The sequence below is a fragment of the Nerophis lumbriciformis genome, linkage group LG02 (genome assembly GCF_033978685.3).
Source record: "Nerophis lumbriciformis linkage group LG02, RoL_Nlum_v2.1, whole genome shotgun sequence".
In the NCBI taxonomy this organism is placed as follows: Eukaryota; Metazoa; Chordata; class Actinopteri; order Syngnathiformes; family Syngnathidae; genus Nerophis; species Nerophis lumbriciformis.
This window is the reverse complement of record NC_084549.2, coordinates 67377532-67402500: the sequence shown is the minus strand read 5'-3', so window position 1 is coordinate 67402500 and position 24969 is coordinate 67377532. Positions and strand designations below refer to the sequence as shown.

Sequence of the window (24969 nt, the reverse complement as noted above, 5' to 3'; positions counted from 1 at the left end):
AAAAAGTGGAATAAAAAAGAGCAAACAGGTGAAAAAGTTGCAATGTTCTCTAATAACACAAAGCTGAGAAGTCGGTTGCTGTCATTGCTAAAAAATAATAAGGAATCAAAATCAATGTTATGAATTATTGACACATTTGTGTCTCCAATTATTTACATCAAATTTTACATTTGGACATTTTTGGGGAAAACTACTGCATATTTTGTGTGTTTGCCATAAAAAAGCACGGTTTGACAAAAAGGACACAAAACATATTTTTTTTATTTATAATCGACAGAAATATCTATTTTTATTTTTTAAATCAATATGACTTATTTTTTAAATTTTTTATGAGTGAGAAACCTTCCGGGACCAAACATGAGAGGAGCCCTAAAAGCAAAAAAAATGATATAAAAATAAATTAATTAATTAAAAAATAAAATAAATAAATATAAAATAATAATAATAATTATTATTATTATTATAATATATATATATATATATATATATATATATATATATATATATATATATATATATATATATATATACACATATTGAATTGGTTTCAAAAATAGAAAATATCATGCTTTCATTTCTGAGTGGAAACATTTTGGACACCCCTGCTTTACAACCTTGTCAAATGACATGAAAGCATGCGTTAATCACAAATATTATTATTTATTTTACACATAAAACTTAGATGGATTACTGATGAAAAAATACATTTACATGCAATTGTGTTGTGCTAAAATAAAACAACTAAAGCTTTACCACTGTAGTCATAATTTTTTGCACTTAAAGTAGCAGTAGAGTGGAAAAACAAGTTGCCTCTATATTGAAGCTATTATCATATATATCTGATTTATGACACCTAAAGACTTACAAAGTTTGCGAGTAGATAGATATGATCGAAATAGTATCCATCTCACAAAGATTCCCGAGACATTTTGACATGACGAGGAGGAAGAACCACATATCCCTTCCCCCTCAACAACAATGCCAATCAAGCAGACTTTGTGAGAGCGATTACTTTATTTTTGAGCCCGAACACAAAGAGGATGAGCAATAAGTTTAAGAAGCCGAGTGTAACTTTATTGTGACACTATAGCATTAGCATCATTGCTAGGTGCTAAACATACAAACTAACCAAAATAACATAAACACTTACTGTAATATTTCCACTCTCGCTGGGATGCCGACCGACGGGACGCTCACATAATTCTGTTTAGATGAAGATTCAATCGCAATTATCACGAAACGTTGAAAAAAATAGCGTCTTTTTGGCCATCTCGGGGGACGTGAAAGTGGAGCAGCCTGTCGGTCCATGGCCACATTTGTCTACTAGCAGGTGAGAGATGCATGAACTATAATCTAGAATTTACTTTTAGCAAGTTTGAGACCAAACAGAAGCAGCCGCCGGCTCAGTGTGTCAACAATAGCCGCGTAAGCTAGCATTAGCTCAGTGTTATCAATGCGCCGCTAAAATAGTCCGTCTGCGTTAGCACTTATAATAACATTATCACTCATATTTGGTTCATTTTCAGGTCACAACATGTAAATGGAGTATTGTTGGCGCTTTTTATCGAGTATAATGAGAGGAGCCTCCATCTGTTGACTCAATTGTTAGATATTTTATTTACCATTTAGAATGCATAACAAAATAAAAGCATATGTGTTCTTGTCTTACATAAGGATTGTGAATGATAAACAGCACATCTCTTTACAATGTCTGCGTATTTCCAGTATGACTGCTCTAATAATGTGGTCAGAGTGCAGAAGTGTTCCTACAGTGACACTTCTGTCATTTTGTGACATTTACACTGTATTTTCACATACTTTGTGGATTGTAAATACAATTGTATATGTTTAGTGGACACAATGAAACACAATTAAGATATAAAGTCAACTTGTTTTTACACTCTACTGATACATGGAGAAACTTCTTCTGTTTGTTTGATATTGTCATTACTGCCACAAGTGGTGGAAAAGTGTATTACAACTGAGTACCACTGTGGCCCATAGGGACCACGGCTGAGAAATCTAACAATGGGTCCCGGCCCTATGGTTAAGGAACACTGCTTTAGATAACACACACACACACACACACACACACACACACACACACACACACACACACACACACACACACACACACACACACACACACACACACACACACACACACACACACACACACACACACACACCTGTAACAGTAAAGAGGGAAGTGGATGTCCAGAGCGATGCTGTTGTAAACCGCCAAGCCCATCAGCTGACATGTTAAGGACACAAAGTGCAAATACTAAATTATATGTAATGATTGGCCACGCCCCCATGCCCTCTCCGCCTTAATTACACGTCGCCATGGTGACAGAGCAGCCACGGCGACCGGACTGCGGACAATGATGAATGAGAGGAACATACACACATTTTCCAGCATTCCTTCTCCAATACTGCTTTGTCCTACCACGCGCACACACGCGCACACACGCACACGCACACACACACACACACACACGCACGCACGCACGCACGCACACGCACACACAAAAACTGGCAGGGAAGATGCAGCCATTAGGTTACATAACCTTTTGACGGCTACCAGATGGCGAGCAGATATTGTGTGTGTGTGTGTGTGTGTGTGTGTGTGTGTGTGTGTGTGTGTGTGTGTGTGTCTAATACATATTTCACAAGGATACAGTCCCAATGAGCTGGAACTCTGAGTAGTTGTCACACTTCCAGCTGCTGAACCAATGACAGTGTGAGTCCTTCATGTAGGTGAACATTCCTGGGCAGCCAATCAGAGAGAGGCACAACATCATCATCATCAACATCAACATCACACGATGTTCCAGAAGTCCTCTTGGAACTTGGAAATCGGACTTTCCATCTGGTCTTTCCGCGAGTGCACTTCCTAGGAACGTCCACCGGGGAGCGCTCACCGTAGTCGGCGTGGAAGATCTGCCTGACGAGCAGCAGGAACCACTCCTTGGTCAGACCGCCCATGTCAAGTCCCGCCTCTCCCACAAACGTCACTCGCAGTTTCTTCTTCAGGTCGCACCGCTTCCTGGTCAACTATGGTGGGAGGTGGGGGACCAATCAGAACACAAGCACCAAAGCACCGTTCATTACCGCAACTAGGGCTGGGCGATACGGCTGAAAACTGTATCGCGATATCAGTGTTTTATACATTGGCCGATATCCAGGGTTCGGACACCTTTTCCATGGCCAAATTCAAGCACTTTTTAAAGGGGAACATTATCACCAGACCTATGTAAGCGTCAATATATACCTTGATGTTGCAGAAAAAAGACCATATATTTTTTTAACCGATTTCCGAACTCTAAATGGGTGAATTTTGGCGAATTAAACGCCTTTCTAATATTCGCTCTCGGAGCGACATCGGGAAGCAATCCGCCATTTTCTCAAACACCGAGTCAAATCAGCTCTGTTATTTTCCGTTTTTTCGACTATTTTCCGTACCTTGGAGACATCATGCCTCGTCGGTGTGTTGTCGGAGGGTGTAACAACACAAACAGGGACGGATTCAAGTTGCACCAGTAGCCCAAAGATGCGAAAGTGGCAAGAAATTGGACGTTTGTTCCGCTATGCTACGACAGAGATGGCAAGAATGTGTGGATATCCTGTGACACTCAAAGCAGATGCATTTCCAACGATAAAGTCAAAGAAATCTGCCGCCAGACCCCCATTGAATCTGACGGAGTGTGTGAGCAATTCAGGGACAAAGGACCTCGGTAGCACGGCAAGCAATGGCGGCAGTTTGTTCCCGCAGACGAGCGAGCTAAACCCCCTGGATGTCTTGACTCACACCGTCAAGAGAAGAATATCGACCCTAGCTTCCCTGGCCTGCTGACATGAGGGTATGTCTACAGAATATATTAATTGATGAAAATTGGGCTGTCTGCACTCTCAAGGTGCATGTTGTTGCCAAATGTATTTCATATGCTGTAAACCTAGTTCATAGTTGTTAGTTTCCTTTAATGCCAAACAAACACATACCAATCGTTGGTTAGAAGGCGATCGCCGAATTCGTCCTCGCTTTCTCCCGTGTCGCTGGCTGTCGTGTCGTTTTCGTCGGTTTCGCTTGCATACGGTTCAAACCGATATGGCTCAATAGCTTCAGTTTCTTCTTCAATTTCGTTTTCGCTACCTGCCTCCACACTACAACCATCCGTTTCAATACATGCGTAATCTGTTGAATCGCTTAAGCCGCTGAAATCCGAGTCTGAATCCGAGCTAATGTCGCTATAGCTTGCTGTTCTATGCGCCATGTTTGTTTGTGTTGGCATCACTATGTGACGTCACAGGAAAATGGACGGGTGTTTATAACGATGGTTAAAATCAGGCACTTTGAAGCTTTTTTTAGGGATATTGCGTGATGGGTAAAATTTTGAAAAAAACTTCGAAAAATATAATAAGCCACTGGCAACTGATTTTTAATGGTTTTAACCCTTCTGAAATGGTGATAATGTTCCCCTTTAAGGACTTTCAATATAAATTTTCCAGTTTTTCCAGTACCCTTCAAAAGGCGAAAACCAGTGTGAATCAATCCATAGCCTTTTGATTGATTGATTGATTGAAACTTTTATTAGTAGATTGCACAGTACAGTACATATTCCGTACAATTGACCACTAAATGGTAACACCCGAATAAGTTTTTCAACTTAAATGATGTTTGAGGTCACCAAATGCTGTCTGTAGCAAAAATACGAAAAATCTGCTAAAACCTAAACATAACTTTGAAGCAGCTGTTATCATTAACTGAATGGGGCATAGAAAATGAATCAGTGTTTGTGTAGACTATTCAATGTCTTTGGTGATTGCAAACATGTCTCCATTTGTGTTGTTTTACAAATGTCTTGTTCTTTTTCTTACTTACAGCACTCAATGACATCGAACAGCTCGGATTGATTCGCACCGTATTTGTGCTTGTAAACTGCATAATGTCATATAAAGTACAAACCCCGTTTCCATATGAGTTGGGAAATTGTGTTAGATGTAAATATAAACGGAATACAATGATTTGCAAATCATTTTCAACCCATATTCAGTTGAATGCACTACAAAGACAACACAATTGATGTTCAAACTGATTAAAAAAAATGTTTTTGCAAATAATCATTAACTTTAGAATTTGATGCCATCAACACAAGACAAAGAAGTTTGGAAAGGTGGCAATAAATACTGATAAAGTTGAGAAATGCTCATCAAACACTTATTTGGAACATCCCACAGGTATGCAGGCTAATTGGGAACAGGTGGGTGCCATGATTGGGTATAAAAACAGCTTCCCAAAAAATGCTCAGTCTTTCACAAGAAAGGAAGGGGCGAGGTACACCACTTAGTCCACAACTGCGTGAGCAAATAGTCAAACAGTTTAAGAACAACGTTTCTCAAAGTGCAATTGCAAGAAATTTAGGGATTTCAACATCTACGGTCCATAATATCATCAAAAGGTTCAGAGAATCTGGAGAAATCACTCCACAAAAGCGGCATGGCCGGAAACCAACATTGAATGACCGTGACCTTCGATCCCTCAGACGGCACTGTATCAAAAACCGACATCAATCTCGAAAGGATATCACCACATGGGCTCAGGAACACTTCAGCAAACCACTGTCACTAAATACAGTTGGTCGCTACATCTGTAAGTACAAGTTAAAGCTCTACTATGCAAAGCCAAAGCCATTTATCAACAACATCCAAAAACGCCGCCGGCTTCTCTGGGCCCGAGATCATCTAAGATGGACTCATGCAAAGTGGAAAAGTGTTCTGTGGTCTGACGAGTCCACATTTCAAATTGTTTTTGGAAATATTCGACATCGTGTCATCCGGACCAAAGGGGAAGCGAACCATCCAGACTGTTATCGACGCAAAGTTCAAAAGCCAGCATCTGTGATGGTATGGGGGTGCATTAGTGCCCAAGGCATGGGTAACTTACACATCTGTGAAGGCACCATTAATGCTGAAAGGTACATACAGGTTTTGGAACAACATATGCTGCCATCTAAGCGCCGTCTTTTTAATGGACGCCCCTGCTTATTTCAGCAAGACAATGCCAAGCCACAATCAGCACGTGTTACAACAGCGTGGCTTTGTAAAAAAAAAATGTGCGGGTACTTTCCTGGGCCGCCTGCAGTCCAGACCTGTCTCCCATCGAAAATGTGTGGCGCATTATGAAGCGTAAAATACGACAGCGGAGACCCCGGACTGTTGAACGACTGAAGCTCTACATAAAACAAGAATGGGAAAGAATTCCACTTTCAAAGCTTGAAAAATTAGTTTCCTCAGTTCCCAATCGTTTATTGAGTGTTGTTAAAAGAAAAGGTGATGCAACACAGTGGTGAACATGCCCTTTCCCAACTACTTTGGCACGTGTTGCAGCCATGAAAGTCTAAGTTAATTATTATTTGCAACAAAAAAAATTAAGTTTATGAGTTTGATCATCAAATATCTTGTCTTTGTAGTGCATTCAATTGATTGAAAAGGATTTGCAAATCATTGTATTCCGTTTATATTTACATTTAACACAATTTCCCAACTCATAGGGTTTGTACACGCACCCTCAAAATGTCAATTTTACTAATTTATTAACAAAACTGTTCCACATTATTATAAGGATAATAAATTAAAATGAAAATATTTTGTTTGTTTCACAACACCTCAGTCACCTTTCATTAAGCACATCTAACCTTATAACTGCGGCTATGATAACAAATCGATTTTTAGTTGAGGGAAGTTCTTAACATTATAATTTATCATTGACAAACTTTTTTCCTTTCATAGCTCGTAAGAACTGTCCGTAATTAACATGTAATCCAGCGCCGATCTCACAGTTTAGGTCTAGCATGTACCAAAAGGTTAGAAAACAAAACTTTAGCTAACGTTAGTTAACTTGTAGGGCTAGTAATCTCTGTGGCTTACCTTTCATATGAATATGCGATAAACTGGATTTCCTTTCTGCATACTTTGCAGAAGGCTACACTTGGATTTGGTCCACATTTTATCCAAAATTAGTATTTGTCATTTTTTTTAAACGACATGGAGCGATGCACCACTGTCCTCTTTGGGGCGACACAGAGCCGTATATACATGACAACAACCTAATGTAAGGGCTCGTGCAAAGCCAACAGATCAAGCGTGTAGCTTTAATTTTTATGGAAACGTATTTAATTTTTTTCCATTTTATAATTAACCTATTGAGTCAGATTGCCGAGAAATATGATGAACATTTCCAAGCATTTACAAGCACTTCACCCAAAATTCAAGCATTTTTCAAACCTTGAAAACACAACATTAAAATCCAAGCATTTTCAAGGTTTTTAAGCACCCGTACGAACCCTGGATATCAATAACTATTGATATTTTTTATGACCTATTGAAAATAAAGAGCAGGAGAAAAATATATTTTATTTAAATTGTAACCTTCCTCTGTACTTCATTCATTTATTTTTATATACTGATATCGTTTCATCGCCCAGCCCTTCCTACAGTGAGCCTTTGCGATTGCCTTGCGCCCCTTTGCCCCGCCCACCGGCGTGCACACTGACCTCGTCCAGCGAGTCGGCGAGGAGCTGCGCCCGTCGTACTTTGATGTTGAGGAAGAGGAGGTTCATGTCAACGCGCTGACGCCGCGACACTTTGCTCACCAGACTTTGCTGTGGTGCACACACACACACACACACACTGGTTATCATTTAGAATGGGGACCAAGTTTTTGATCATGACTTGTGGGGACCACCCTTTCTACAGGTTGTGGAGGCATAAAACAAAATGGTGTAAAATGTCCACTGCCCAGTTAGCTCATACACGTCTTTAAATCTCTGGATTGATGAAGTAACGTGCTGATCATTCTTACTGGGGACCCTGGGGAAAAAGAGTTAATATCGTTCATGGGGACCAAATTGAAATCATTTTGCATAATTCACACAAATGTGTACGTGTCTACTGAGGACCATTTAAAAAAACACCTGTCCTCTTATAGGAAGTTTCACCACTTCAATGTACCAGCTACAGCCCGATGTGGGGGCTGCTGTGCAAATGTCTCACACTCAAACTAACCAGTAAACATGTTTTATGGGCCAAAGCTTAAAAATCACTTAGGTATCTTCAGAATGGATCTGACTATCATTTAGGGCTGCAACTAACGATTAATTTGATAATCGATTAATCTGTCGATTATTACTTCGATTAATAATCGGATAAAAGAGACAAACTACATTTCTATTCTTTCCAGTATTTTATTGGGGGAAAAACAGCACACTGGCACCATACTTGATTATTGTTTCTCAGCTGTTTGTACATGTTGCAGTTTATAAATAAAGGTTTATAAAAATATATATATAAATTAAAAAAATGTAAAAAAAAATGTAAAATGCCTCTGCGCATGCACATAGCATAGATCCAACGAATCGATGACTAAAATAATCGCCAACTATTTTTATAATCGATTTTAATCGATTAGTTGTTGCAGCCCTACTATCATTTAAAAAGGTTTCCCTTTAGGGCAGTGGTCCCCAACCTTTTTGTAGCTGCGGACCGGTCAACGCTTGAAAATTTGTCCCACGGACCAGGGGGGGAGGCTTGTTTGTCATAAAAAAAATACAATCATGTGTGCTTACGGACTGTATCCCTGCAGACTGTATTGATATATATTGATATATAATGTAGGAACCAGAATATTAATAACAGAAAGAAACAACCCTTTTGTGTGAATGAGTGTGAATCAATCAATCAATCAATCAATGTTTATTTATATAGCCCTAAATCACAAAAGTCTCAAAGGGCTGCACAAGCCACAACGACATCCTCGGTACAGAGCCCACATAAGGGACGTCGATGTGAATGACTATGAGAAACCTTGGAGAGGACCGCATATGTGAATGAGTGTAAATGGGGGAGGGAGGTTTTTTTGGGTTGGTGCACTAATTGTAAGTGTATCTTGTGTTTTTTTATGTTGATTTAATTAAAAAAAAAATATATATATATATATTTTTTTACATTTCTTGTATCGATCCACGGACTGGTACCTGGGGACCAATGCTTTAGGGGACCTGTTTTTTAGTCCCCATACCATCAGAGGTCCCCTAAAGGTGACTGTGAAAACAGAGCGATGTCCCCATTAAGTCAGAACACACACACACACACACACACAAACACAAACACAGCACTGAGGACGGCGAAGAGGACGGTTCCAAACTGACCCTGGCCTGCCTGATCATCTGCTGCTCCGAGTCCTTCTGGATGATGGCCTTCTTCACCGCCGTGGACAGGATGAAGGGGAACTGGCAGAAGGAGAACCTGAAGGAGAAGCACCATCATGGCCAAACTATACGCCGTACTTGCCAACCCTCCCGGATTTTCCGGGAGACTCCCGAAATTCAGCGCCTCTCCCGAAAACCTCACGGGACAAATTTTTTCCCGAAAATCTCCCGAAATTCAGGCGGAGCTGGAGGCCACGCCCCCTCCAGCTCCATGCGGACCTGAGTCCGCTTTCCCACGATATAAACAGTGTCCCTGCCCAATCACATTATAACTGTAGAATGATGGAGGGTGAGTTATTGGTTTCTTATGCGGGTTTATTGTTAGGCAGTTTCATTAATGTCCTCCCAGCGCAGCAACACACAACAGCAGCACTCACGTTTGTCTACCGTAAAGCAGTTCGTCTGCCGTAAACAGCAATGTTGTGACACTCTTAAACAGGACAATACTGCCATCTGCACACAACAAGGAGACGAAGCAGAAGAACGAGGAAGATACAGTTGTGGCGACGCCGACGACGAGTAAGATGAAGAAATACGCTTTGTTGCACCTTTCCTGCCTGAGTCCGGCGATTAGTTGCAAATCTTGCTTTATTGATTGCTTGCACCCAGCCAATCCAACACAAAACAAACTAGTCCCCGCCCGCACTCACGCTACCGCTCCCTCTCTTCTCTCGCCCACACACTCACTGACGTCACTCACCTCACATGCTCACCTATTAAAGGGAAACACACACACATACGCTACTCTCATAACAGCTTGTAAGTTCCAAGCCGCAGCTGCGACCTGGATAGCCTCCGGGAAGAAGTAGTGGACTACCAAGTGTTTGGCACTGAAGATCTTCCTCAGGAAGCAAAGATTGACCGGTTTTGGGCCATGCTAGGGAGAGATGGAAGATTCCAGACTCTAATGCATTTGATGAAAGCACTTTTGTGCGTGCCACACATCAATGCATCATCAGAGAGGGTGTTCAGCATGGTTAGAAAAATAGTGACAGAGAATAGAACAAGGATGGACAATTCAACCCTTAACTCAACAATGAGTAGATGAGTGTTATGTGTGTGTATATGTGTAAATAAATGAACACTGAAATTCTAGTATTTATTTTATTTATATATACATATATATAAAATAAAAAAAAAATAAAATAAAAAATATATATATATATATATATATATATATAGCTAGAATTCACTGAAAGTCAAGTATTTCTTATATATATATATATATATATATATATCTATCTATGAAATACTTGACTTGGTGAATTCTAGCTGTAAATATACTCCTCCCCTCTTAACCACGCCCCTAACCACGCCCCCGCCCCAACCACGCCCCCCGCCCGACCACGCCCAACCCACCCCCTCCCGAAATCGGAGGTCTCAAGTTTGGCAAGTATGCTATACGCCTTCGCCAAACCACTTCTCTAACACTGGGGGGTGTCCAAACCCATCAACGCTAAACCACGTCTTAGCATCTTCTACCTCATTCTACCATTTTCAAGCATAAACATGGCTAAATGCAGCGAAAACATGACAACTACAGTAGTATTGGCCCCTAAACAAGACCACGCTGTTCAGTATCCTGCCCACTGATTGGCTCAGACTCAGGCAGCATTGCTAACATTAGCCTGCTAATGTTTTTAGCCAATTTTGTACCTGAACACCTCAGAGTCATACAACTTGGTACCTGACACATGCTAACCTCCTCCAACCTCCGAGGACACAGCTACGAACAACGGGAGACCAGGCTTTCTGCTCCACCGCTCCCAGTCTGTGGAACGCTTTCCCTGACCACCTGAGGGCACCACAGACTGTGAATGCTTTTAAAAAACGCTTAAAAACCCTTCTTTTTAAAAAAGCCATTTTTTAGATGTATGCATTCTAGTTTTAGCTATTTGGCTGTTCTAGTTTTAATTTTTTTAAATGTTTTATTATGTTTTTATTTTAATTTTTTTTAATACACTGTAGCACTTTGAGGTTGTTTACTCAATGTAAAGTGCTTTTTACAAATAAAATCTATTATTATTATTATTATTAACATCAGCATTCTAGCGTGCTAACTTTTTCTAATTTGCAGCCAAACACCTGCAAGTTATAATACTTGGTTCTTGACACATGCTAACTGTTAGCATGCTAACATTACCATTCTAGCACACTAACATTCACATGCTAACTTTTTTCAGAAATTTTGCAGCCGAACACCTCAGACTCATAACATGATACTTGACACATGCTAACTATTACAATGCTAACTGTTAGCATTCTACCATACTAACATTAGCATGCTAACATTTTTCGTTAATTTGGCAGCCAAACATCTCAGACTCATATAACTTGGTACTTGACACTTGCTAATTGTTCGCATGTTAACATTAGCATGCTAGCATGTCAAAATTAGTGTGCTATCTATTTTAGCTAAGTTTGCACCAGAACGCCTCAGACTCGTAAAACTTGCTACCTGACACATGCTAACCTCAGCATTCTAGCATGCTAACTTTTGGCATTCTGGCATAATAACATTAAAATGCTATCTTTATTCAGAAATTTTGCAGCCAAATACCTCAGACTCATAAGTTGACACATGCTAACTATTAGAATGCTAACTGTTAGCGTTCTAGCATACTAACATTATTCGCCCATTTTGCAGTCGAACACCTCATACGCATTTAACTTTATACTTGACACATTCTAACTGTAAGCATGCTACCATGTCAACATTAATGTGCTAACTTTTTTGAGCCAATTTTGCAGCCGAACACTTCAGACTTAAATAACTTTATACTTGACACATTCCAACTGTTGGCACGCTAACATTAGCGTGTTAACATTTTTTTTTGCCAATTTTGCAGCTGTACGCGTATTTTGATACTTGACACATGCTAACTGTTAGCATGCTAACGTTAACATTCTAACATATCAACATTAGCATGCTAACTTATTAAGCCAATTTTGCAGCCGAAGGCCTCATACACATTTAACTTTGTACTTGATACATTCTAACTGTTAGCATGCTACCATGTCAACATTAATGTGGTACCTTTTTTGAGCAAATTTTGCAGCCAAACACCCCAGACTCATAACTTGGTACTTGACCTGTGCTGTTAGCGTGCTAACTTTTTTGAGACAATTTTACAGCCGAACACATCAGACTCAAATAACTTTATACTTGACACATTCCAACTGTTGGCACGCTAACATTAGCGTGCTAACTTTTTTTTTGTTTTTTTGCCAATTTTGCAGCTGAACACCTTGGACGCGTAACTTGATACTTGACACGTGCTAACTGTTAGCATGCTAACGGTAACATTCTAAAATATCAATATTAGCATGCTAACTTTTTTTTGGCAATTTTGCAGCCGAACACCTCAGAAGCGTAACTTGATACTTGACACGTGCTAACTGCTAGCATGCTAATGTTAACATTGTAAAATATCAACATTAGCATGCTAACTTAATAAGCCAATTTTGCAGCCGAACACCTCAGACACGTAACTTGATAATTGACACGTGCTAACTGTTAGCATGCTAACGGTAACATTGTAAAATATCAACATTAGCATGCTAACTTAATAAGCCAATTTTGCAGCCGAACACCTCAGACACGTAACTTGATACTTGACACGTGCTAACTGTTAGCATGCTAACAGTAACATTGTAAAATATCAACATTAGCATGCTAACTTAATAAGCCAATTTTGCAGCCGAAGGCTTCATACACATTTAACTTTGTACTTGATATTCTGTCAGCATGCTAATGTTAGCATTTTAGCATACCAACATTAGCATGCTATCCTTTTAAGCGAATCTTCCAGACGAATGCCTCATACTCCTATAACGTGATACCTGATACATGCTAACCGTTAGCATGTTAACCGTTAGCATGCTAACAATAGCGCGCTAACCTTTTGACCTAATTCTACATTAATTCGCTTCGTTGTCACATGACTTGGTACCCGCCATTGTCCTGACCTGTTGGAGTTTCCGTAGCTCTGCCAGGTGCGATACTCCTCCATGAAGTCGATGTGCTCCAGGGTGATGTTGTAGAAGTCGGTGAACGGCATGATGGGAGGGGACGCCACGCTGTTGGCCGCGTCTAAACGGACACAGTGGAGACGGCGGCCGGGCCGGTTAACCCTTTTCTGGTTTAACGAGGTGGCACGGCGCCCCCCCGGTGGTACGGCGCGAGATGCAGGTTGCACTTACTGAAGAGGGCGAGCACTTTGGTGGCCGACGGGATCCACCACGTGCACTTGGACGCCGGCGGGAGGTCGTCGGGCTCGGCAGGAAACAGCCGGGTGGAGATGAACTGCAGGAGGCGCTCTACCAGCTGACGGAAACGTCGCGCCGACAACCTAACGGGAAACAAACAGTACTGACTCACTCGTGTTAGCATACTTGTGGGAACGTTAGCATGCTAACGCTTTTTGCTAGCTTCTCTCATATTAGCATGCTAACATTTTTTTATGCTAGCATTTTTTGCGATTTTCTATGTTTACACCAACGAATACTGCATTTTGGTATTTCTTCTTACCCAGTCATGTGCTAGCATTATAACGTTAGCATGCTAACATTAGCATGCTAGCATGCTAACATTAACATGTGAACTTTTTCAGTTAATTTTAGAAAATAAATGTTATCTAATTCTTAGAGTCGTATAACTTGGTATATGACACATGGTATCTGTTAGCATTCTAACTTTTCCAGCTAATTTTACACTTGTTTCTCTAATTCCGCAGCCATACACCTTAGTCATATAACTTTGTATGTGACACATGCTATCTGTTAGCATGCTATTTTTTTCCGCTAATTTTATACTTGTTCCTCTAATTCTGCAGCCATACATCTTAGAGTTGTATAACTTTGTATATGACACATGCTATCTGTTAGCATGCTATTTTTTTCAGCTAATTTTACACTTGTTTCTCTAATTCCGCAGCTATACACCTTAGAGTCATATAACTTGGTATGTGACACATGCTATCTGTTAGCATGCTAATGTTAGCATGCTATTTTTTTCAGCTAATTTTACACTTGTTGCTCTAATTCTGCAGCCATACACCTTAGTCATATAACTTTGTATGTGACACATGCTATCTGTTAGCATGCTATTTTTTTTACAGCTAATTTTACACTTCTTGCTCTAATATCCGCAGCCATACACCTTAGTCATAGAACTTTGTATGTAACACATGCTATCTGTTAGCGTGCTAACGATAGCACGCTATTTTTGTCAGCTAATTTTACACTTCTTGCGCTAATTCCGCAGCCATACACCTTAGAGTCATATAACTTTGTATGTGACACATGCTATCTGTTAGCAAGTTAAGGTTAGCATGCTATTTTTTTTAGCTAATTTTATACTTGTTTCTCTAATTCCGCAGCTATACACCTTAGTCATATAACCTTGTATATGACACATGCTATCTGTTAGCATGCTAAATTTTTCAGCTAATTTTACACTTGTGTCTCTAATTCCGCAGCCATACACCTTAGAGTCATATAACTTTGTATGTGACACATGCTATCTGCTAGCATGCTAAATTTTTCAGCTAATTTTACACTTGTTTCTCTAATTCCGCAGCCATACACTTTAGTCATATAACTTTGTATGTGACACATGCTATCTGTTAGCATGCTACTATTTTTTTCAGCTAATTTTACAGTTCTTGCTCTAATTCCGCAGCTATACACTTTAGAGTCGTATAACTTTGTATGCGACACATGCTATCTGCTAGCATGCTACTGTTAGCATGCTAACTTTTTCAGCTAATTTTACACTTGTTGCTCTAATTCCGCAGCCATACACCTTAGAGTCGTATAACTTGGTATATGACACATGCTATCTGTTAGCATGCTAATTTTTTCAGTTAATTTTACACTTGTTACCCTAATTCCGCAGGTATACACCTTAGTCATATAACTTGGTATGTGACACGTGCTATCTGTTAGCATGCTAACTTTTTCAGCTAATTTTACACTTGTTGCTCTAATTCCGCAGCTATACACTTTAGAGTCGTATAACTTTGTATGCGACACATGCTATCTGCTAGCATGCTACTGTTAGCATGCTAACTTTTTCAGCTAATTTTACACTTGTTGCTCTAATTCCGCAGCCATACACCTTAGAGTCGTATAACTTGGTATATGACACATGCTATCTGTTAGCATGCTAATTTTTTCAGTTAATTTTACACTTGTTACCCTAATTCCGCAGGTATACACCTTAGTCATATAACTTGGTATGTGACACGTGCTATCTGTTAGCATGCTAACTTTTTCAGCTAATTTTACACTTGTTGCTCTAATTCCGCAGCTATACACTTTAGAGTCGTATAACTTTGTATGCGACACATGCTATCTGTTAGCATGCTACCGTTAGCATGCTAACTTTTTCAGCTAATTTTACACTTGTTGCTCTAATTCCGCAGCCATACACCTTAGAGTCGTATAACTTGGTATATGACACATGCTATCTGTTAGCATGCTAAGGTAAGCAGGCTAACTTTTTCAGCTAATTTTACACTTGTTGCCCTAATTCCGCAGCCATACACCTTAGTCATATAACTTTGTATGTGACACATGGTGTCTGTTAGCATGCTAACTTTTTCAGCTAATTTTACACTTCTTGCTCTAATTCCGCAGCCATACACCTTAGAGTCGTATAACTTTGTATGCGACACATGTTATCTGTTAGCATGCTAAGGTTAGAATGCTATTTCTTCAGCTAATTTTACACTTGTTTCTCTAATTCCGCAGCCATACACCTTAGTCATAAAACTTTGAATGTGACACATGATATCTGTTAGCATGCTAACGTTAGCATGCTATTTTTTTCAGCTAATTTTACACTTGTTTCTCTAATTCCGCAGCTATACACCTTAGTCATATAACTTTGTATGTGACACATGCTATCTGTTAGCATGCTAACTTTTTCAGCTAATTTTACACTTGTTGCTCTAATTCCGCAGCCATACACCTTAGTCATATAACTTTGTATGTGACACATGCTATCTGTTAGCATGCTAACTTTTTCAGCTAATTTTACATTTGTTGCTCTAATTCTGCAGCCATACACCTTAGTCATATAACTTTATATGTAACACATGCTATCTGTTAGCATGCTATTTTTTTCAGCTAATTTTACACTTCTCGCTCTAATATCCGCAGCTATACACCTTAGAGTCGTATAACTTGGTATATGACACATGCTATCTGTTAGCATGCTAACTTTTCCAGCTAATTTTACACTTCTTGCTCTAATTCCGCAGCCATACACCTTAGAGTCACATAACTTTGTATGTGACACATGCTAAACGTTAGCATGCTAACGATCGTACTTTTTCAGCCAGTGGACCAGGAAGTGATGGTCGGCCTCGGACAGCGCCGCCATCTGCCTCAACAGGTGGGCGTAGATCACGTAGGTGCTGGTGCTGGAGTACTGAGGGTTCTAGACACACACACAGGGCACGTCGTCAGTGGACAGATCAGCAGGTCACATGAGAGACACAAGCCCCTCCCCCAAGAACGCGTGCAGCCACGTCGTGAGGTCACAAAGTCTCACCTGAACCAGGATGAAGTAAGCACGCAGGTCATCTTTGGTGCGAGGACTAAAAAAACACACACATGCGCGTGGTCAGTGTGTAGAACACCGCGTAGTAATTAATCGTGTTGTCATGGAAACGGCATGTTTTAGGCCAATCAGACATGACTAATCGAATGAAAGAAGATCACCCCTTCCACTTCCGCAGCAGACTGTTGATGATGCCCTTAAGCACCGACTTCTGGATGTCCTGCGGCTGTACACACACACACACACACACACACACACACACACACACACACACACACACACACACACACACACACACACACACACACATTGCCGTGATCACGTGACCTGCCACAGGAAGCGCGAGGTGGACGGCGCCTCACTTACGGCGCTAAGCAGAGAGTCGAAGACCACGTTGACAAACTTGGCGTTGACCCCGGAGTCGTCGATGGTGTTGAAGCACCCGTTGGGTTCTCGCTGGGGGGGGGACAGGAAGTAGAATGCAACCTCGGTTTACGAACACATCTATTTGCAGACTGTTCGATTTACAACTTTGAGATGGGGCCAAATATGCCTTTGTGTGCGAGCCACGTACTTGACACATGCTAACTGTTAGCATGCTAGCGTTGGCACGTTAGCAAAAATGATCATATTAGCATGATAACTTTTTTAGTCAATTTTGCAGCAGGACACCTCAATGTTTATGATACTTGCTAACTGATAGCATGCTAACATTAGCGTGCTGACTATTTTTGGCCAATTTTGCGGCCGAACGCCTCAAACTCATAACCTTGTACTTGACACATGCTAATTGTTAGAATATCAACGTTAGCGTTCTAGCATCGTAATTTTTTTTAGCCTATTTTGCAGCCAGACGCCTCAGACTCATAACTCGGTGCTAGACATTTGCTGGCAGTTAGCATGGTAATGATAAGACGCTAGCATGCTAACATTAGTGTGCTAACTTTTTTAGCCAATTTTACAACTGACTACCACAAAATCATATAATATGGATTCATCTTGGTTAATTACAATTTAGAATTTGAATTAATCAAGAATAATCCCTCTTTTAAATTTGGATTAATTAAAATCAATCCCAATTTTTTATTTTGGATCAGTCATGGTTAATCACAATATTTAATTTAGATTAATCTGGGTTAATCTCAATTTTTAATTTAGATTAATCATGGTTAATATCAATTTTGAATTTGGATTAATCTTGGTTAATAACAAATTTGAATTTTGATTAATGAAGATTAATCACAATTTTGAATTTGGATTTATCATTGTTAATCACAATTTTAAATACAGATTAATCTTGGTTAATCACAATTTTAAATTTGGACTAATCAAGATTAATCGCAATTTTGAATTGGGATAAATCATAGTTAATCACAATTTTGAATTTAGATTAACCATGGTTAATCGCAATTTTAAAACTGAATTAATCTTGGTTAATAACTTTGAATCTGGATTAATCAAGATTAATCACAATTTTGAATTAGGATCAATCATGGTTAATCACAATTTTGAATTTGGATTAATCATTGTTAATCACAATTTTATATTCGGATTAATCTTGGTTAATCACAATTTTTAATTTGGATTACTGTTGGTTAATAACAACTTTAAATTAGGATTAATCAAGATTAATCGCAATTTTGAATTTGGATGAATCATAGTTCATCACAATTTTGAATTTGGATTAATTATGGTTAATCACAATTTTGAATTTGGATTAATTATGGTTAATCACAATTTTAAAACTGAATTAATCTTGGTTAATAACTTTGAATTTGGATAAATCTTGGTTAATCACAATTTTACATTCGGATTAATCCTGGTTAGTAACTTTGAATTTGGATTAATCATAGTTAATCACAATTTTGAATTTGGATTAATCATCGTTAATCACAATTTAGAATTTGGATTAATCATTGTTAATCACAATTTTGAATTTGTATTAATCTCAGTTAATCACAATTTTGAGTTTGGATTAATCTCGGTTAATCACAATTTTAGATTTGGATTAATCATTATTAATCACAATTTTGAATTTGGATTCATCTTGGTTAATCACAATTTTAGAGTTGGATTAATCCTGGTTAATAACAACTTTGAATTTGAATAAATCCTAGTTAATCACAATTTTGAATTTGGAGTAATCATCGTTAATCACCAATTGGAATTTAGATTAATCTTGGTTAATCACAATTTTGAATTTCGATTAATCCTGGTTAATAACTTTGAATTTTGGATTCATCATCGTTAATCACAATTTTGAATTTGGATCAATCATGGTTAATCACAATTTTAAATTTTGATTAATCTTGGTTAATCACAATTTTAAATTTGGATTAATCATGGTTAATCAAAATTTAGAATTTCGATTAATTTTGGTTAATCACCATTTTAAATTTGGATTAATCATTGTTAATCACACTTTTGAATTTGGATTCATCACGATTAATCACAGGCTTGTATAATGTCAATTATTTGCTCAGAACTTGTATTCCAAATCCCATCTGAGTGTTTTCGCATTATTGTAGTTTCCTAACATGATTGAGTGACACATGTAATACTCACCATTAGTCAGCGTATCTTAGAAATGATTTATGCCATCATTTTTTGTGATTAATCACGTGCGTAAACTGATTATTTTTGAGGTGATTATGTAGTTGCATGTGGCCCTCTAAAGGGGCCGCCATAATTGCGATGTGGCCCTCAATCAAAACCAGTTTAGAGTCTTTCAAGTGTGCATTTGTTTGTGGAGGCCGGAACCAATTATTCATGTTTACATTGTTTCCTAACTCTTCCGTTTATGACCCACGTTCAAGAACCAAAAGGTCAATGGAGGTCGGGGATGTGTTACCTTGAAGGCGGCGTTGAGCTCGATGAAGGAGTCGAAGGTGGTCAGGTAAAACTCCCGGACTTCCCGCCAGTCACCTGACAGCACGGCGCGCTCCGTGTCCTCCCTGACAACACACACACGCGTCAGCACGCTCTGACGCGGGCGCCGCTCACCTGACAAGGTGCGTCCCTCACAGGAAGTCCTTGGCGGTCTTGGTGCGAAGCGGGATGACGGGGTCGGCGGGGAAGGGAGCCTTGGCCTCCGGGGGCAGCGTGTCGATGGACGCTCGCTGCTTGTGGCGCACGTTGCCGCATATTGGCGGGAGATCACGCACTGTGACACACACACACACACACACACCTGTCAAAGGAGCGTTTCATCCCAGTCACAAGTGCGTATAATTAGCCTGCTGTTGTGTGTGTTGCCGCGGTAACGACGCAAGTGCATTGTGGGTGCCGGGGAGAAAGATAAAAGGAACGGAAGAACAAACATCAGAACCTTCTGGAGTCTTCACCTCCTCTCCAGGACGAGCGTCAGCTGACGGCGACAAGGCCCGTCGCCATGACGACAGCACCCCCCCCCCCCTCCCCTCTAATTAGCATCTGGCGGTGCTGACTCGGCAACACGCACACTTTCCCCTTCGCCAGCAGCCAGAACAAACAGGAAGTGACGTCTTCCCAGTGACTCCAGCCAAGACGGAGGACAACTGACCGTGCCTGAAGCCCGCCGCTCCGCCGCCGCCGCCGCCGCCGCCAAGCGCCACTCGCCCCGTCGCGTCCCTCCTGTGGTTGAGCGTGGCGATTAGGGTCCCGAGAGATGGCAACGGATGTTTGGCTCCGCGTGGCGGTCCCTGGAGTCATAAGCGGGGACAGAAAATGAGAGGACGTTGACATAACTTGACGTGAACACAACAAGACGCCATAATGACGAGTCTCATCAGGCTCCGCCCCCTCAGTGGTTCTTTGGTGAAAACGTGAGCCTAAGGAAAACAATGACATACTTCTGGAAAATTCTTACAGAAAGTCTGTGTGTGTAGACTTTATGACATTTCCAGACACACACACACACACACACACACACACACACACACACACACACACACACACACACACACACACACACAAAGTGTCTTCCACGCACATTCCCAAGCAGTGGCACGCCATGATGACATCATCCAGCAGGCCTGTGGCGCGTGCACGCCGATGACATCATGGCAGGCCGGACTTATGTAAGAGTTGTTGTTTTTTTCCCCCCAACCCCCAAACCAGCAGCTGGCCACGCCCCCTGACTGTCAAACACTGCTGCCTTGAACAGCAGGTGTCAATCAAGGCGGCAGGAAGATGCTTTTCACAATAAAAGCTCATAGCCGTCACTGAATCTGTGTGCGGGGGTTGCTGACGTCACGTTGAATCGTCAATAATGTTTAGTTCGGGAGAGAAAAAAAAGTTTTATATATTGGAGACGTTCACGCGCACGCGCACACACACAGAGAAGTTCTTACGGTCGGAGAAGAGCTTTGTGAGATCGGTGGCAGCTTGTCTCTCTCCCTCGCCACCGCGAAATATTCTCCATCCATCCTCCGCGTTTCTCCCGGTGGATGGAAAAAAACCAAAAAAAAACTCTTCAGTCGTCTCGCGCCGCCGCGATCCGGCCGCGTACTGGGCGCCACATGCGCGCGCACAGGTAATCCGGAAGCTTCATGTCCACGGGAAAAAGAGGAGAGAAGTCTACCTTCGTCGCTACAGGTGGGCCGCGGTGGACGCGCACTGCCCCCGCGCACGCGCGATCACAGCACGATGTTGCCGCGGGGCGACCGGAAGTAAACAACAGACCGACGTCTGTGGCGGGCCGGCGCCATCTTGGGAGGGGGGAGGGGCTCCTGGTTTAGGAGGCGGAGACTTTGAAGGCAAACTTCTAAAACTGTCGGAAAATAAAATGCGGACATTTATACATGTCCCATCACGACTTGACTGGTCAAATAACGATCTAAACCCGGCATACATGAATGTAGATTATATTTAAATGTAATTATTTGTGTAGAATATTGCACGTTTGTGCGGGGTCCGTCATCCACTTCCGTTCTCGACGGCATCTTTTTTTCAAAATATAGGTATTTTACTTTAAAAAAAAAAATCTATTAACCTCAAATAGTCAACACATACACTTTAAAAAAATGTCAAATTGTATTCATCCAGGTCGTTTATTGTTTAAAATGTTAACCTGCCCTTTTTATCGCGCTGACATGTAAAGCTCGCGAGACCACGTGACCAAAATGCGATTTTTGGGAAGGGCTAAACAAGGTATAATGCACATTTACATTTTATTTCACGCGACCAACCGAAGTGCTTTGATGATTAGAGGAAACACTTTTAATACACTTATTTGTGTAATACTTTCCGTATTTTGGCAAATTTTGCAGCCGAACAAACTCGTGCAGTGCTTTTAGTTTGAAAGTCTTGACAGGAAATTATGTCATATTTCTTGGTGGGCCCAGAGCTGTCAGCCATTAGGAAAGTGGGTGAAAAGCAACAAAAATACAGTTTGATATCAACATATTAGGGTATTCTGCCGTGTCTGTTTGACGTTAACGACAATATCTGACACTTCCACAGCACTTTCTACGACACGCAGCGATGCTGGTGACGTTGTTTTAACCGCTGTATCACCCCCTCGTCGACACAAGATGGCGCCGTGTCGTCACCTCACTGCAGACCAAGGGGGTGAGTGTAACTACACTACTTTACTAGTTACAGTTACTAGTTACAGGTCGGGTGAGTAAGTTAGTGGTTTAGGGGGAGGTGGGTAACTTTACACAGGCCAATAACTACATTTAAACAACAACTGTTTAGTCTGGGGCCAGCATGGTGGAACAGGGGTTAGTGCATGTGCCTCACAATACGAAGGCCCTGAGTAGTCCTGGGTTCAATCCCGGGCTCGGGATCTTTCTGTGTGGGTTCCCTCCAGGTACTCCGGCTTCCTCCTCCCATCTCCAAAGACATGCACCTGGGGATAGGTTGACACTAAATTGGCCCTAGTGTGTGAATGTGAGTGTGAATGTTGTCTGTCTATCTGTGTTGGCCCTGTGATGAGGTGGCGACTTGTCCAGGGTGTACCCCGCCTTCCGCCCGAATGCAGCTGAGGAAGTCTCCAGCACCCCCCTTTAAAAAAGAAAATGTCAGTAATTTATTTTTAAAGTGCAACTGAAATACCTGTCTCTTATGCCCCGACACCTCATCGTGGCCCCGAGGGGGGCCCCTCCCCACTGTTTGACAAATCCGCCTGGAGGCGACATAGACGGTTTCTTGGAAGTGTATTTCTGGCGCTACAGGTGTTGTGTTTACGGACCTGTCTGCGGTCCACGTGAGCGACGTGACCTTGTAGGGGTCCACGTGTCGGCATGGTGACACGTCGCCGACACGCGTCTGATCATCAGTCCGGTCCCCTGCGACCATATTTGGCCACGTTACAAACACAACGTGTCGTGTTGCCAGCGTGCACAAACACCATCCATCCATCTATCTTCTTCCGCTTATCCGAGGTCGGGTCGCGGGGGCAGCAGCCTAAGCAGGAAAGCCCAGACTTTCCTCTCCCCAGCCACTTCGAAATATACAAAACAAAAAATCTAATTTGATATTTTCAGGATGAGCAGTTCACATAGCAACATGAAGATGATCGTATAATTATATCAATCAATCATCAATCAATGTTTATTTATATAGCCCTAAATCACAAGTGTCTCAAAGGGCTGCACAAGCCACAACGACATCTGCGGTACAGAGCCCACATAAGGGCAAGGAAAAACTCACAACCCAGTGGGACGTCGATGTGAATGACTATGAGATACATTGGAGAGGACCGCATATGTGGGTGACCCCCCCCCTCGAGGGGAGACCGGATGCAATGGACGTCGAGTGGGTCTGACATAATATTGTGAAAGTCCAGTCCATAGTGGATCTAACATAATAGTGAGAGTCCAGTCCATAGTGGGGCCAGCAGGAGACCATCTCGAGCGGAGACGGGTCAGCAGCTCAGGATGTAAACATCAAATATTCAGGGAAGAGACTATAAAAAGAATACAACATAACAATAACCTGGAACGTGGAATGTTAAAAAAAAGGATTCAGTGAAATTAAATAACCTATTTATTATGAACAGTCTGGAATTCACTTGTGCTGTCTTTAAGTTGAAGTGGAGTGGTATTTTTTTTTGGTGGGGGGAGCCCTCGTGATCACAATAATTAATGAAGTCAAGCTCATGATGCAGTAAGTTGAATGATGTGGACACGTTTGTTACTGGATATTTTCTAATAGCCTTGGAGACTTTGTATGTGTAAGTAATATGTAACTATAATTATTTGATACTTGTTTATATTGACAAATGTGATGTTTTATGGTTCAATTATTATTACGTATGTCTAGCTGCTTAGCTGTTGTGTAGCTGCTCGTTTCTAGAAGCCTCTAGCCCAGTGTTTTTCAACCACTGTGCCGCGGCACACTAGTGTGCCGTGAGATACAGTCTGGTGTGCCGTGGGAGATGATCTAACTTCACCTATTTGGGGTAAAAAAATATTTTTTGCAAACCAGTAATTATAGTCTGCAAATGATGTGTTGTTGTTGTTGAGTGTCGGTGCTGTCTAGAGCTCGGCAGAGTAACCGTGTAATACTCTTCCATATCAGTAGGTGGCAGCCGGTAGCTAATTGCTTTGTAGATGTCGGAAACAGCGTGCAGGTAAAAGGGTGTCTAATGCTTAAACAAAAAATAAACAAAAGGTGAGTTAGGGAAGGCTATGTAGAATTAATCTAAAACTGAACTGGCTACAAAGTAAACAAAAACAGAATGCTGGACGACAGCAAAGACTTACTGTGGAGCAAAGTCGGCGTCCACAAAGTACATCCGAACATGACATGACAATCAACAATGTCCCCACAAAGAAGGATAAAAACAACTGAAATATTCTTGATTGCTAAAACAAAGTAGATGCGGGAAATATCGCTCAAAGGAAGACATGAAACTGCTACAGGAAAATACCAAAAAAAGACAAAAAGCCACCAAAATAGGAGCGCAAGACAAGAAGTAAAACACTACACACGCAAAAAAGTCCAAATAAGTCAGGGTGTGATGTGACAGATGGTGACAGTACACCTACTTTGAGACAAGAGCTATAGTGATGCATGCTTTGTTATGCTTTAAAGTCATATCCAACAATTGCGACGATTACTTTTTACTGTCAACTGAGTTTCGTTTTTGAATGATTTCTGCTGGTGGTGTGCCTCTGGATTTTGTCAACGCAAAAAATGTGCCTT

The 24969-nt window shown here is 41.0% G+C and overlaps 2 protein-coding genes across 3 annotated transcripts in view; one reads left to right on the top strand and one right to left on the bottom strand.

Annotated features, from left to right (window-relative positions):
• hectd2 (HECT domain containing 2) overlaps positions 1–21524 on the bottom strand; it is a 36154-nt gene extending 14630 nt beyond the window's left edge. Inside the window, exons 1-15 of the mRNA XM_061967620.1 lie at positions 21168–21524; positions 20378–20516; positions 19861–19999; positions 19688–19790; positions 17203–17292; positions 16998–17062; positions 16828–16873; positions 16604–16713; positions 13470–13618; positions 13236–13359; positions 9207–9303; positions 7554–7661; positions 2925–3057; positions 2682–2770; positions 2190–2254 (exon numbers count right to left, since the gene is read on the bottom strand). Coding sequence (XP_061823604.1) covers positions 2190–2254; positions 2682–2770; positions 2925–3057; positions 7554–7661; positions 9207–9303; positions 13236–13359; positions 13470–13618; positions 16604–16713; positions 16828–16873; positions 16998–17062; positions 17203–17292; positions 19688–19790; positions 19861–19999; positions 20378–20516; positions 21168–21242 — 1532 coding nt within the window. The 5' untranslated portion in view covers positions 21243–21524. The remainder of the gene's footprint in view (positions 1–2189; positions 2255–2681; positions 2771–2924; positions 3058–7553; positions 7662–9206; positions 9304–13235; positions 13360–13469; positions 13619–16603; positions 16714–16827; positions 16874–16997; positions 17063–17202; positions 17293–19687; positions 19791–19860; positions 20000–20377; positions 20517–21167) is intronic.
• Positions 21525–22071: 547 nt separating this feature from the next.
• Positions 22072–24969, top strand: part of LOC133610874 (uncharacterized) — a 32383-nt gene continuing 29485 nt past the window's right edge. The window contains exons 1-2 of one of the 2 annotated variants that reach the window (XM_061967589.2): positions 22072–22180; positions 22279–22386. The gene's annotated coding sequence lies outside the window, so the exon portion shown is untranslated. Of the gene's footprint in view, positions 22181–22242; positions 22387–24969 lie in introns of those variants that run through there. The other variant, XM_061967607.2, reaches the window with a different exon arrangement.